The 14,770-nt window shown below is 38.2% G+C and overlaps 1 protein-coding gene across 19 annotated transcripts in view; it reads left to right on the forward strand.

Annotated features, from left to right (window-relative positions):
• Nucleotides 1-3,038: 3,038 nt before the first annotated feature.
• ABI1 (abl interactor 1) overlaps nt 3,039-14,770 on the forward strand; it is a 105,297-nt gene continuing 93,565 nt past the window's right edge. For 5 of the 19 annotated variants that reach the window (XM_019933294.3, XM_073801584.1, XM_019933299.3 and 2 more), the window contains exon 1: nt 3,044-3,279. In XM_019933294.3, the coding sequence (XP_019788853.1) occupies nt 3,163-3,279 (117 nt within the window). In that variant the 5' untranslated portion in view covers nt 3,044-3,162. Of the gene's footprint in view, nt 3,280-14,770 lie in introns of all 19 variants that reach the window. The other 14 variants (XM_019933298.3, XM_019933304.3, XM_073801586.1 and 11 more) reach the window with 7 other exon arrangements.

Consider the following 14,770-nt stretch of genomic DNA (forward strand, 5'->3'; position numbering starts at 1 on the left):
TTGATATACAAATTCAGGTCCTTTACTTTAGCTAAGTTTTATTCTATTAAATCTTTTAATACATATTTTTCTGGTCTGTTAATAACTGTGATTTAAAAAAAATTTATGACAATATAAATTTATCATAATAATATATGCTTAGTAAAGGGTCATATTTGTTTAATTTAGTGGAAGGGAAAAATGGTTTTCAAACTATGGGTCATCTTTCTGTAGTGGATCATGAGATCAATTTCATAGTCCTTACCAGCATTAAATAAATTGAATTAGAATAGGAAAAATAAGAGTATCACTTAGTTTTGTGAAACTTTTAAACCAGCATATATATATATATATATATATATATATATATATATACACATACATACATACACACACACATATATATATATATATATATATCCTGGTTCACATTGTGTCAAAAAATATTGAAACCCATGGCTACAGTATGGTGCTGGTGTTTTATGGTTTTATCCCCACAAATCCTATTTGGTTTTAAAGGAGATATTGCCTTATTACAGACTATCATTATAAGGGAAACTAGTTGTTGTTTTTTTAAATAAAAATACAAAGGATAGCATATTCAACTCAATCACCTTAAAGGTATGAGGGATAACTTCATTGAATAGACTTTATATAAGCCATAAATATTTCAAGAGAAAGTTTTAACTGGATAGTAGAAAGACCTCTGTTCTAGAAGTCAGAGAACTTGACTACTATTTTCAGTGCCATTAGCTAAATCTCTTAACCTGTGTACGCTTAAATTTCCTTATTTGGTAAAGATAGAAAAGAATCTTTAGGTCATTTATCTCTGAGTTGTGTGCGTTACAGAAATCTAATAGGACTTTGAAAAGAGTAAAGCAGCATCACCTGCCTAATCACTCCCCAATGTTGTTGAAATGTATCAGTATGTGGAAATAAGTTTAGTGATTTCCATAGTTAAATCTGGCTCGTGTAGAGACCAGATTCAAGAATACATCAAATTTCAATAACTTGTATTAAATGATGTTTGGATTAATGATAAGTATTAAAGAAAGACTATTACGTCTATTTTGGATTATTATGGAGAGTATGTCATTTATTGATTTATGGACCTTAGAATCCTTGATTGGGGGAATTCCCTGGTGGTCCAGTGGTTAGGCCTCCGCCTTCCAATTCGGCCAGGGTTCAACCCCTGGTCGGGGAACTAACATCCTGTAAGCTGCACGGCCGAAAAAAAAAAAAAAGAATCTGGTGACTGGGTGTAGTTATCTCTTTCAGGTAGGAGAAGATATAAATTTTTCCTTGTAGAGGCTGAACATCATATGGCCCCTAGTAAAGGCAATATCCAATAAATACCTATTCATGGGTCAATTTTTAAACATTTGGTTGTTATGTTATTATTTTTATAGTTATTGTGATTCTAAATGACTTCATGGAGAGATGAAAATATGGACTTTTAAATGATCTTTAAATTAGTTTCCTTTTGGCCTTTGGACAATACTTTTCATAGTCCATTATATCAAAAGCATTTAATGTTTCTCTTGAAATAAAAAGCTTGAAATATAGGGTGTTTTAGGCTTTTCCAAAGCAGTTGATGATTTTTAAAAAAGCACAATGATTTTACACGATGTAGAGAAACAACCTGTACAAAACTTCAAAGATGTAGGGAGATATATGCAAAGAGTCAAAGAATAAGAGATCAGGATGCGATAGTACTAAAAATTGTTTGGTTTTATTTTTTATTTTTAAAAATTAAAAAAAAATTAATGGAAGTATAGTTGATTTACTGTATTATCTTAGTGTTGTAACCAAGCAAAGCGCTTGTGGGCTAATGGCTCAGAAAGCCAAACTCTTGACTGTGGGAGTTTGCAGCAGAGTAAGGGTTTATTGCAGGGCGCCAAGCCAAGTGAGTGAGAGAAAAGCCTCAAACCCACTCCAGCTTGGTCTTTGAGTTACGGGTGTTTTAAAGATGAGGAACAAAGAAACTGGGATTAATCGTTGCCCTGTGACATTTCTGTGACATTTCTTAATCGTGATTTCGGGAGTCAGAATGTCTCCAGTTTATGATTCTCTGGCCAGGTGGTCCATGGTCCACGGTCTGTGAGCTCACCTTGCCCTGGAGAAACATCCTGAGTTTGTACCTTAATGATGACACCTGTAACAGCGATTTTAGTGCATTAACGACGTTATTGACAGCAGTAACTATAGTCACCTGACGTAGGTTGATTAGTGTTAGCACAGGATTGAGGTCAGAGGGGAGAAAGAAATGAATGAAGTTTTGGATAGAGATTAATCATAAACTCAATAAGGGACCATGGTTTTAAGGGGACTCCAGTTTCAGGTGTACAACATAGTAAATATTTTTTATAGATTATATATGTGTGTTTGTTTTTAAATCGTGGGTCTGTAAGTGTATAGAGTCTCCTTACTCAACTTGTACCCCCAATGTTGAGTACATTGCTTGGTATAGAGCTGTTAATATCAAGTGTTGCCCAAATTTTAAGTGAATTGAGGAAGTTTAGAAAGTAAAGCCTGCAGAAGTTTAGAAAGTAAAGCTTGAGTCGCGTTATCTCTAACAAAATAGAGGAAGTAAAGATTTGGAGTTTTCCATACTCTAGTCCTTTTAAATCCTTATCAGATGGGTATCTGATTCAAGGGCGTTTCCTAGTTAACCAAGTTCTGCCAAGCTTCACAGCCTTCTCCGGGAACCGGTTTCATTTTCTAGAATCACCCTGTGGCGCCATCTCCCGGAGCTGTCAAGAAACTCGGGATTTAAACCACCACCCTTGTTCCAAGTTCTTTAATTGCTCTCCTCCCGGGTCTTTTTCTGAGGTTCCCTGGACGCATGCGCTTTCGATGGGCGGCCAAGCCAGTGAGAGACTACAATTCCCAGAAGGCCATGCCAAAGGGGGGGGAAAAAAAAAAAAAAAAAAGCCCGTGGTTGCGGGAAGGGGGAGGGAAAGACAGGAAGGCTCGCGAGAAAACGAGCTTGGGGAGGCTGCGAGAAGTGGGTGGAGGCGGGTGGAGAGCGTGAGGAGAGCGAGGAGGAGGTGCCGTCCCACAATACCAGGCGGGAGGGCGGGCAGGCGGTTTGTATCCGGGCTGTGAGGTGCTCGAAACCTCCGCGGACCTTGCAGCCTCTGTCTCTTTAACGCGAGAGGAAGCGATGCAGAGGGGTGGAAAATGGCAGAGCTGCAGATGTTACTAGAGGAGGAGATCCCGTCTGGCAAGAGGGCGCTGATAGAGAGTTATCAGAATCTGACCCGGGTGGCGGACTACTGTGAAAACAACTACATACAGGTGAGGAGCGCGGGCGCGCGGGCGGGCGCTGCCGGCCGGGCCGAGGACCCGCCGCCGGCCGCCCGAGTGACTAGCCCACTGGGCGGGGTGGGGAACTGGCTAACCTCAGCGGCAGCCCCAACCCCAGCCCCAGTCGGGGAGAGAGCGGGTGGCCGGGCTGCAATACAGGAAGTGGCCGTGGTGGTTGAAACCCATAGAAGCGGAGAGAGAAAATGGGCGAGGGAGCCCGGAGCAGCGGCCGCCGCGGTCCGGCGCCCCCCTGCCGTCTGCCTCCCCGCGGGCTCGGCCCCCCGAGCGTGCTGCCCCCCGGCCGCCCTCCACCCGCTGGCCTTCCGTCCCGGAGCCCCCCGCCACCTCTCCGCCGGCCGAGGGTCTCGGACCGGGCGAGCGAGCGGAGAGCAGAGGGCTGGGACGAGGCTTGGGGAGGAGCGGCAGGAGCGAGAGGAGAAGCGGGGGGTGCGTCGGGGGAGGGTGGGTGGGGGCGAGAGTATGTCAGTTCAGCCCAGAGGGTGTGTCTTTTATTTATTTATTTATTTTTAAAATTTGTCGTGAGTCACATCACACAGACCTCCCCCGAGGAGAGGAGGAAGCGGGTGGGGAGCGAGGGAGGGCGTAGAAGAGAAGTTAAATCTCCGAATTCCGTTAATTGAAGGTTTGTAAATCTGCCCGCCTGTCCCTTTTCAAGTCGGGTTTTCTCCCCCGCGTCTCATCATTTTCACTTCCGCCCCCACCGTAATATATTCTAGAGGTTGTTAGGGCGGTCGTTTGTGTAAAGCACAAATTATCCTTAACTGCTTGGAAAAATGGCTTCAATACTCTCTCTTCCCCAAAAGTTCTTGAACTGCTGGCTTCTTAAGTAACTTAACTTAAAATAGAATGGTGTAATCGCCGGTTGCTTTTTTCCTGAGGTTTCTCTCTTTACAGTACATGTAGAGAATGAATCCCCGAACTAGAACCAGAACGTCAAATATGTCATTCTAAATTTATTAGAAAATTCTTGGGACCTTATCTATGGCAGATAGTCGGTTGTTTGCTTTTATTTTAATGATTGAAAGTGAATTATGTTGTGTGGTAGTTTGGTGTGTAGATCTTTAACTGCATAAACTAACAGTTTGCAGTAGAAGCAAATAAAAGTAGCAGAGTCCTTTATATCAATGTAATGGCACCAAAAATTCGCTTGTTAGTGGTAAGGCATGACCAAAACGTGGTTTCAGAGGCTGGGGTTATTGCAGTTCAGAACTAAAGTATTTATAGCAATGCATCCCACGTGATTATCATTTTTAAGAACCAGTGGTTTCTGTGTTGGCAGATGCTTTTCCTCTATTTTTAGAAGGAGATACTGTTTTCAGAATATTTTGAATGTTTCTCAATTTCCATATTAGTAACATTGTATCTTCAGTAGCACTACTAGGAGTTCATCTCACAAATTTTTTCAAGCTTTTACTTTAGGAATTCCACTGATAAACTTGTTGAATGCCTGCCACATCTACTGTATTACTTGTTTTTGCAAACTTTATATTTAGCTTTTAAAAAAATATTCTAAAATCTAGTAGAAATGTGGATATAGTTTTCGAGCAGAAAAATTTTCTGTAGGTTATCGATATTAAAAATAAACATGTTTTATTCAACTTCACATGAAGAACTTTAAAATTGAAGTGAATCTCAGTTTGCTGAAGGTTTTAAAGATTTTGAAAGTCAGAGGGAGAGCACAGGAAGTTAAATTGCCCCCTTTCTAGAAAAGTCATTTCTTTGTAGAAGTCAGCAGATAGGCACTTCATAAAGGGGTGGCTTCTTTTCGTTTTGCATGTTGGGAAATCTGACAAATATATGGTGTGTTAACTGCTACGTGTTTGCCAATGCAAACGTGTTTTAACCTGTCTTTTGGCTATTTCTTTTTCAGGTAGTTGTGTGCTGTACATTTTTTTTTCCCCTGACCCTTTTCTTTTCTCCTCTTGCCACCGTAATTTTGAAGCACTTTAAAATTTCATTATATCCCTAATAAAATAAATCATGTTATTTCTCACATAGTCTTTTAAGCATGTTAGTACCATGATGCCAAGATCCACTGTCACTGGCCCCAAGTTTTTTTGGTGGTCCTAAACTTGACACCAGTGAGATATTTAGAAATACTGGGGAGCGGGGCGGGGGGGGGGGGGGAGGGAATGAAATTCACACATAGCACTGTAATAGCTTTTAAACTTTGGGCTGCATGAAGCTGGCCACTAGCTCCCTTCCCAGGAGGCTCAGACAGGGTCACGCTCTGACAGGCTCAGAAGATGGTAGCTGATTTTGTGATGTGCTGTGATGCTGTGAAGAAGGAACACATAGTACTAGAAATATCCATTTAGATGTCTTTTGAGATCTCTCTGTATCCCTTCTGTGACCGATTGGATAAGGGCTAACACCCTATGTAAACATACCTTCTCTTGGGGAAGGTATATGGTCACTTGTGTTTTGTGAATTTTTTTATACCCAAGGTGAGTTAAATTATTGCCTGAGTGATTTTTATCCTGAGAATTTACTTTTCATTTTGTTGTTTTCCTACAGTTCGGAAGTACAGCTCAGGTAAGGTGTTTAGCTGGCAAGTTCTTTTGGCTGTAGTGCAATTGAGTCCTTGAGCACTTTATTAGCTCTTTTGGTCTTGTTGACTTTAATTATTAAATTGTATTATTAATAGCAAAACTTCTCATAAGAGTCCACTATCTTAAAAAGGACAGGGTTTTTGAAATTCTTATGGGAAAATAATATTCAAAGCAGAGAGTGTACTTTATATAAACATTTATATAGACATAAAGAAAAATCTTTGCCTTTTCCCACCTTTAGTTTGAATTTTCTGGTGGATTGTGTCAAGGACAGTCACTCTTCAACTTGAAGAGTTGTTTGTTCATCTGGCCAGTTCTCTTTGCTCTACTTTAGGGTCCATACTGCCTTTGTCATGGGGATTATTTTGAGGAATAGGGCAGAGATCTAAGTGAAAAGGAGTAGAAACTGGTTACGAAAGGTTTCTCAGCATAGATAGGGTAAGGACAGAAAAGTCTCCCTTACAGCTTAACTTTTTTAAAATTAATTAATTAATTAATTAATTAATTTTTTTTGCGGTACGCGGGCCTCTCACTGTTTTGGCCTCTCCCGTTGTGGAGCACACGCTCCGGATGCGCAGGCTCAGCGTCCATGGCTCACGGGCCTAGCTGCTCTGTGGCGTGTGGGATCTTCCCGGACCGGGGCACGAACCCGTGTCCCCTACATCGGCAGGGGGACTTCCAACCACTGCGCCACCAGGGAAGCCCAGCTTAACTTTTTAATTTAATTTTTTCCCCGGAATTCCGCCAACAGGGGCTTGTTTGGGTTAACAAGTATATACTAAAGTCTGGGAAGATGGAGGGGATGTCATCAGTGAGCTACTTAATTTAGCTTGATTTCCTCCACCCATGACGTCAGTTTATATTCATTTGCTCATTATACCCATGTGATCTTGGAAGGCAGATAATTTTTTGAGGGGGAGCACTTTAGAGTAGGTAAAAGCTGACATTTTTGGTACTTTACAGTTTATTCCAGTTTATAAACTAATGTCACTTAAGTATTACAATAATTATGATCATTTTTTTCTTTCTTTTTTTTTTTTAAACAAATGAGCAATCTGAGGTTCAGAGACGTTGAATACCTAGCCTAAAGTTCCATATCTTGTATGAGATGGTGCCTAGAATCAAACCCAGATTTTCTGATTCTGTATCCTAAGTGGATAAAAAGAAATGTATGAAAAGGGTAATAGAAAAGGGAAGAGTAACTTGCTTCTACTTGAGTACCTACTCTTCCACAGTCTGTGCTGGTTGATTTGTATTACCTTTAATCCTTACAAAAACTCTCTGTGATAGGCAGTATTCTCTTCCAGATGAGGAAATTGGGACTTGGAAAAGTTAAATGAATTTTTGTTTGATCACACATTTAGGGATTGGCAGTCAGGATTTCTCCCTAACTCTTGACAGGCTCCAAAGGCTATGCTCTTTCCATATCACACTGTCTCCAGATGTGAATGAGTCTAGAACTCAGACTAGTTCAGAAATGTCATGGAATAGACTCTGATGGGTCATGTCTGGTAAACTAACAACTGTTTTACTGTTGTTTCCTCTGCGTTCCAAGTTGTAATATAAGAACAGGTGTGTTTGTAATTTGGGGACTTGCCCAATCACAAAAGATGGTAACTTTGGCACTTGAAGTATTGAATTACAGGAATCATAGGCTAGTTTTTCACTGAGCTCAGTGGATCCTCTTCTCTTGTGCATCTTTGCCTTTTATTTTTTTTCTGTTCTGAATCAGCTTTGCAATTGTGATAAGGAAATTTGTAGAAGAATTAGTAGAAGTTAGCAAAACAAAAAAATGTCTTGAAATATTTTGGGTAGTTCTGATTTCCACACAAACTATGTTCAGGTAAAGATGTCAAAGTGCTTGCTGAGATTAGGACAGATTGGAAATGGTAGAAATCTTACTTGCACTTGGAAGTTTGAGTAAAACAGTGGCTAGCAAAATTAGAGATATAGGTTGGAAATCTAAATGAATTAAACAGGGTTTTAGTAATGTACAACATGGTAACTCTAGTTAATAATACTGTATTGTATAATTGCTACTAGAGTATATCTAAAAAGTTCTCACCACAAGAAAGAAAAAAAAATTTTTTTAATTTGTGTGGTGATGAATGTTAACTGGACTTATTGTGGTGACCATTTTGCTGTATATAAAAATAGTGAATTATTATATTGTACACCTGAAACTAATATGGTGTTATATGTCAGTCATATCTCAATAAACACAATAAAATGGGATTTTAGATAATTTTATGAAAAATCCTCAGTTAATTGTTAGATTGACCTATATCATGTCATAACATTAATTAAACATTAACGCTGCTGTCAAACAGGCAGAATCTGACCTTGCATATTAGGTCTTAATGAAAGTCCATTCATCTCTCTTTTTTTCCTTTTGTAACTATAATATAATAAGAACTTTACGTGTGGTACTGTGATCTAGTTCTGGTGTGTTTAGATCCTCAGTTTTAGTAGGTTTGTATCTTTAGAAGAGGGTTTTTTAAAGAAAATTGTTGAAATAATCCCTTAGGATAAGAACACTTTTCTAATTCCTCTTATGTGCTTCTGCTTTCTCCAGTTGGTTCTGATAGCTGAAGAATACTAATACTCCTTGAGGTAGAAAAGAGGTATTTGGGCAATTTGGATTCTGATCTATGACCATTTATTTATTTATTGGCCGTGCTGTGAGGCGTGTGGGAATCTTAGTTCCCTGACCAGGGATCCCCCCTGCAGTGGAAGCTTGGAATCTTAACCACTGGATAGCCAGGAAAGTCCCTCTGTGGCCATTTAGAATAACTGTATCTTCAGTTAAGTTATGTCCTAGGAATTAGAAATTTGTGAGTTAATAGGCAAGAATGTATTAGCCCAGAAGAAGAGTGCTAATATTGGGACAAGAGTTTGAGTCAGACATTAGGAGATTGTGTAGACGTAATTCCATGAAAATAGTGTTTGTAAGAAAAGTAAGGTAAAGGTGATAGTTGAAAGGTAATTTTGGAGCATTTAAAAAGTTTGAATTTGGGGGGAGCTATATATTTTTTCTAATGTCTTTTTGTGTTGATTGTAATTTTTACTGAAGTTATGGTTTGACTTTTGAAGAATAATAGTCAAACCCTGGGGCTACAAATGTTTTAGACCTTAATATTTATTTAATAAGACGCCATCCTAAAAAATAAGGGATTTTTTAAAAAAGTATGATATTGAGAAAATGACAATTGTTTGATTTTGGAAAATGTCAGTTACTGGATTTTGTTTTTAAAGGAGATAGCTAACCTGATGATTTTAACTGTAAACATTAATTCCATAGAAAGGAGACTTGAAGTTTTTTAGTATTACCACTCTGTGTCAACCCAAATAGGTACACTTAACTAATTTACTAATTTTCTTCATTTACAAAATGAAATTTTCTGAGAAATAGTTGGTAGTGAACTAGTATTTGTGAAAAAAATCTGGAAGCAAAACAAAACATCCTAAGGAAGATAATATTTATTTGTTATCAGATTCTAATTTTGATATGCATCTGTGCTTAGCAAGTTCAGCAGATGTTTGTGGAATTGTGATTTATATCAACTAAAGAATATTGGTAGTACCATCTCAGGTATAGCTTAAAGTATAAGGAAACCATTTAAAGTCTTATTTTACTAATTTTTAGCACAGTAATTAAAAACTCATATACTCAGATGTGGAGAGAATGGCATAATGAACCCCGACGTGTTCAACATCCAGCTTTAACAATTACCAACTCATGGCCAGTCTCCTTTCATCTGTAATCCTCTCCTGTCTGTCTGTCATTATTGTAAAGTCCATCTTTGATGTATCATTTCATCCATAAATATTTTAGTACGTGTCTCTAAAAGATAAAAGGCTTATTTAAATCCATTGCACAATTTCTATATGTGGGGGAAAAGATAATGAATGTTATTATGATTTATTTATGACAATAAGGAGTAGAGAGCTTTAAAATAGTTAATGTATTTTAAGTTTACAAACCATTTTGTTAGTAATTCCTGCCATAGGTTGATTAGAATATAGCTATATTATATGCTTCATAATGGAATTTAAAAAATTGAGCTGTAAGTCATATAATATAAAACCAACCATTTTAAAGCATACAGTTCAGTGGTATTTAGTGCATTCACAGTGTTCTGCAACCACCGCCTCGATGTATTCTAAAACATTTTCATCACTCCTCGGGAAAGCCCATACCTGTTAAGCAGTTTGTCCCCATCCCAACCCCCCGGCACCCGGCATCCATCAGTTTGCCTTGTTTCTATGAATTTACCTATTCTATATATTTCATATGAATGGAATTATACAATATGTGGCCTTTTGTGTCTCTTTCACTTATATAAAGCGTAATGTTTTCAAGGTTCATTCACTTGGTAGCATGTATTAGTACTGTATTCCTCTTTATGGCTTAGTAATGTTCTAGTGTATGTATATTATACCACATTTTGTTTATTCATTCATCCTTTGATGGACATTTGGGTTGTTTCTACCTTTTCGCTGTTGTGAATAGTATTGCTATGAATATTCATGTACAGTATTTGAGTGCCTGTTTTCAGTTCTTTTCCATATATACACCTAGGAGTCCTTCATAGTGGTATTTTGTTGTGAAATACCTAATTACCTAATTTTGCACGTAGATAATTTTGAATTTCTACCATTGTACTGCAGTGTTAAGAAGGAATTCCAGGCATGAACATACACTCAGAACGTCAGTGTGGATTAAGGCTTGGAGCCTAATTTTCCACTTTATATGTAAAGTTAATTTTCCCCCTGATTACCAAAGTAATATCAAATACGGTAATTGCACGAATTTTAAACTTTTTAGAAATATATATAGCTTAGACAGGACAAGTTCCTTGTAATATCACTCACATATACAGCTTTCAACGAATATATCTAAACTTTATATTGTACAATTGGTAAACTCATATTGCTGATAATAAGGCAGAAAGTATTTCAGTCATAGTATACTTTAAAATTAAAAAATTCTAACACTTCTGTGAGATTATCTAATTATTAATTCAAATGTGAATTATATTCTTATTTAGAGCTTAAATGAAGCATAGTACGTAAGATGTGCAGTTGGATGTTCTCAACTGCTTTTGATTGGAGCAAAATTTTATTATTTATCTCCTTGAAACTTAAAGGAAACAAAAATACTGTTAATGAAAAAGTGTATTACTGAAAAAATTTAATTTACCTTTAGTTTGTTTCCTGACTTTATGTTTAATTACTGTTAGTAATTTCTACATGGTGTGATAAAATTGGGTTTGGTAAATTTTATTTTCATTTTCTTGAAAGGCAAGTGTGGTACTTTGTGGAACCCTTTTTATTTGGGCCATGGGGAATTAATGCCCTCTACTTAAACACCAGAAAGGTATGTAATGCAGCATATGGAAAAAGATACTTAGTTCAAATACTGGCAACCTAAGACTTGTAGTAACAAACACTTTTAGAAGGCAGTGTAGTGGAAAGGGTTGATTAGTGCCATTTAAAAATCATGGTTACCACTCAAAAGTGAGGCCTCAGTATAGCCCAGCAATCCCACTTTCTTTTTCCACGTCATTTAATTTAAGTTAATTAATTAATTTATTTTTTGGCTGCATTGGGTTTTCGTTGCTGTGCGCTGGCTTTTCTCTAGTTGTGGAGAGCAATGGCTACTACTCTTTGGGGTGCACGGGCTTCTCATTGTGATGGCTTCTCTTGTTGTGGGCACGGGCTCTAGGTACACAGGCTTCAGTAGTTGTGGCACGTGGGCTCAGTAGTTGTGGCTTGTGGGCTCTAGAGCGTAGGCACAGTAGTGTGGCTCACGGACCCAGTTGCTCCGCGGCATGTGGGACCTTCCCAGACCAGGGCTTGAACCCGTGTCCCCTGCATTGGCAGGCAGATTCTCAACCACTGCACCACCAGGGAAGCCCTGGCAGGCAGATTTTTAACCACTGCGCCACCAGGGAAGTCCTTCCACATCATTTTACACCATAAACTGTTTTAAATTTTCTCTTCCCTTTTAAAATCTCTTTCCTTTCTCATCTTTTATTTCATAGAGAAAATAGACCTCATTGTATAAGACATATACTTTCTTACCACTACATTTCCAAGCCTACTGGTGTCCTCATTCGTCCTATTCTGCTTCCTTCTTGTAATGGAGGAGAGGTGTGCTTCCTCCTAGCTAAGGTCAGTCCTTATCTTTGCTCTGGGTCCCATCCTTGCTTGCCTTTTTAGAAAACTTACACTTCTCATATCTTTATTTCTTCTCTCCTTACTGATTTTGTGCAGCCAGAATTGAAACATCTCAAGCTTCTTGATCAGTGTTTAGTTCTTTTCTTGCTTGTTTTCTCAGCATCACTTCACACAATTGACCATTCCCTCTTTTTTTTTTTTTTTTTAAAGCTAATTCTTGGGCTTCTGTGATGACATTCTTTTCTACTTTTTCCTGTTACTACCGTCTGGCCCTTTGTTCTCCCTTACCTTGAAATATTACAGTGACTTTGTATGAGCTCCTTTCTACACCTACCCCCTTAGGCTGTTTTAGTTATTCCCATCTGAATGATCTCTCTTCCACTGCAATTTCAATCCATATATCTGCTTGTTTGAGTCACAGGTACCTCAGACTTATAGAAACTGAACTCATCCCCTTTCCCCAGTCTCTCCTACTACTTACTTTCCGCTGACTCACGCACTCGAAACCCGGGCATCGTTCTTGGCTCCTCCATTATTCTTTCCTGGCACCTCCTTCCCCAACTACCACTACTGATTCATCTGTACCGGGTCCTGTTGAATCTTCTTCTTAAATCTGTCTATTCCATCTCCTAGTGTAAAGCTTATACAACTGCTGTAGCTTCTGTCTTCTCATCACCACGTACCCCCTCTGATCACCTCGCTATTATCCACACTGTGCCACTTGAATGTCACTTTCGAAATGGAAATCTGATCATGTCACTTCCCTGCTTAAAAGTTAGTCAGTGATTCCTCATAAATATGCAGTTTCACAGCGAGGCCTATTAGGCCATATGTAGCATAGCTCCTGTCTTTCTAGTCTTACTGCATTCATCCCATTACCCTCGTCTTAACCAGTCAGTCATATTGGCCTTTCAGTTTTTGAAATTTCGTTTTTTTGCCTTTGCAAATGTTATCTGACTAGAAAACTTGTTCCTCTTGGTCTGAATATTATTCATTTGTCAAGTCTTATAGTTCAGATGAAAAATTACTATATTCATTCATTCATTCTTCATTTGATCAAAATCCTTTGAGTACCTACTAAGTGTCAGGTACTATCCTAGGTACCACAGATAGAAATATAATGTGAGCCACATATCTAAGTTAAAATTTTTCTAAAAACCACATTTAAAAAGTAGGAAGAAATAGGTTGAAATTAATTTTAATAACATTTTATTTAACCCAGTGCATCCAGAATATAATTATTTCAATAAGTTATCAACATAAATAGTTTGTTAGGGACTTCCCTGGTTAAGAATCTGCCTGCCAATGCAGGGGACACAGGTTTGAGCCCTGGTCGTGGAAGATCCCACATGCCGCAGAGCAACTAAGCCCGTGCGCCACAACTACTGAGCCTGCACTCTAGAGCCCGTGAGCTACAACTACTGAGCCCACATGCCACAACTACTGAAGCCCGTGCACCTAGAGCCCGTGCTCTGCAACAAGAGAAGCCACTGCAATGAGAAGCCTGAGCACTGCATCGAAGAGTAGCCCTTGCTCACCGCAACTAGAGAAAGCCCATGCACGGCAGCGAAGACCCAACACGGCCAAAATTTAAAAATTTATATTAAAAAATAGTTTGTTAATGAGATATTTTACATTCTTTTTAAAGTACTAAATCTTTGGAATCTGATTGTGTTTTATACTCGCAGCACATCTTAGTTGCTGCAAAGACAGTGAAAAACTGGGACAATTAATACGTGGGAAGTCCTGTGAAATGTAAGGATAGTTGGAATCGAGGTACTAGAGTAAACTGCAGAGATAGAAGTTGGGTGTTTAGAATGTGGGATTTTTAAAATCTAGATTTTTGGAAATGGTGTAATTACTAGTGATGACCATGGGAGGTTTTGACAGTGATGAAGAAAAAATGGAAGAAAAAATTGTTTTAATTCAGGAAGTCAAATGACTGAGAGACAAGAGTTTTGGGTGGATTATCTGAGTGAATGTTGACATCACTAAGAATATGATAGGAATAGTGATGAATTAGTGAGTCCTTAGCGAAGGAGGGGAGTAATGAGGATGTTGGTGGATGACAGCAATAAGGTTTCTTTCTTAAACACCTCTTCCCTGTCCTACAAAGTCAATTTATACCCTATTAAATGCTCTCATAGAATCCTGTATGTTTCCTCTGTGGTGCTCATTACATATGTTTGACACTTGATGCTGATCTACAAGAAAGCAGGTTTACCACGTTTGTCTTGTTTATTCCCATATCTCCAGTGCCAGGCACATAAGCTCTCCAAAGTTTACATGAACTGTTTAAGGAGTCTGGAAGCTTAGTTCTGGTCCTCAGTTCTATCACGAATTAGTTGTATTTTAACCAGCCTTTAACTCTTTTATTTTATGTTCTAAAAAAGGGCGAGTTTGAACTAGATTATGTCTAAAGTTACAATTCTGATGGTTTTTAGTAGAGTTTGTCTCTAACTTTTAGCCCTATAGTTCTGATGTTTTTCATTAGTTTGTTTCTGAGTTAGTCCTTCAATTTCCTCTAAAAAAAAATCGCCAATTTACTTACACTTATTCCTTCTATTTCGTTGTTAACAAATGTTATGTTTAAATGTTTACTTTGTCATAATTAAGGTATCAAGATACTGAATAAATAGGTTGTTCAGGAAGTGGTTTAATTCAGATTGTTATGAACTGTGATTCCTCTTAAACATTCTTAAAATCTTTTTATTAAAATCACTTTT

The sequence above is a fragment of the Tursiops truncatus genome, chromosome 2, assembly GCF_011762595.2.
Source record: "Tursiops truncatus isolate mTurTru1 chromosome 2, mTurTru1.mat.Y, whole genome shotgun sequence".
Lineage (NCBI taxonomy): Eukaryota > Metazoa > Chordata > Mammalia > Artiodactyla > Delphinidae > Tursiops > Tursiops truncatus.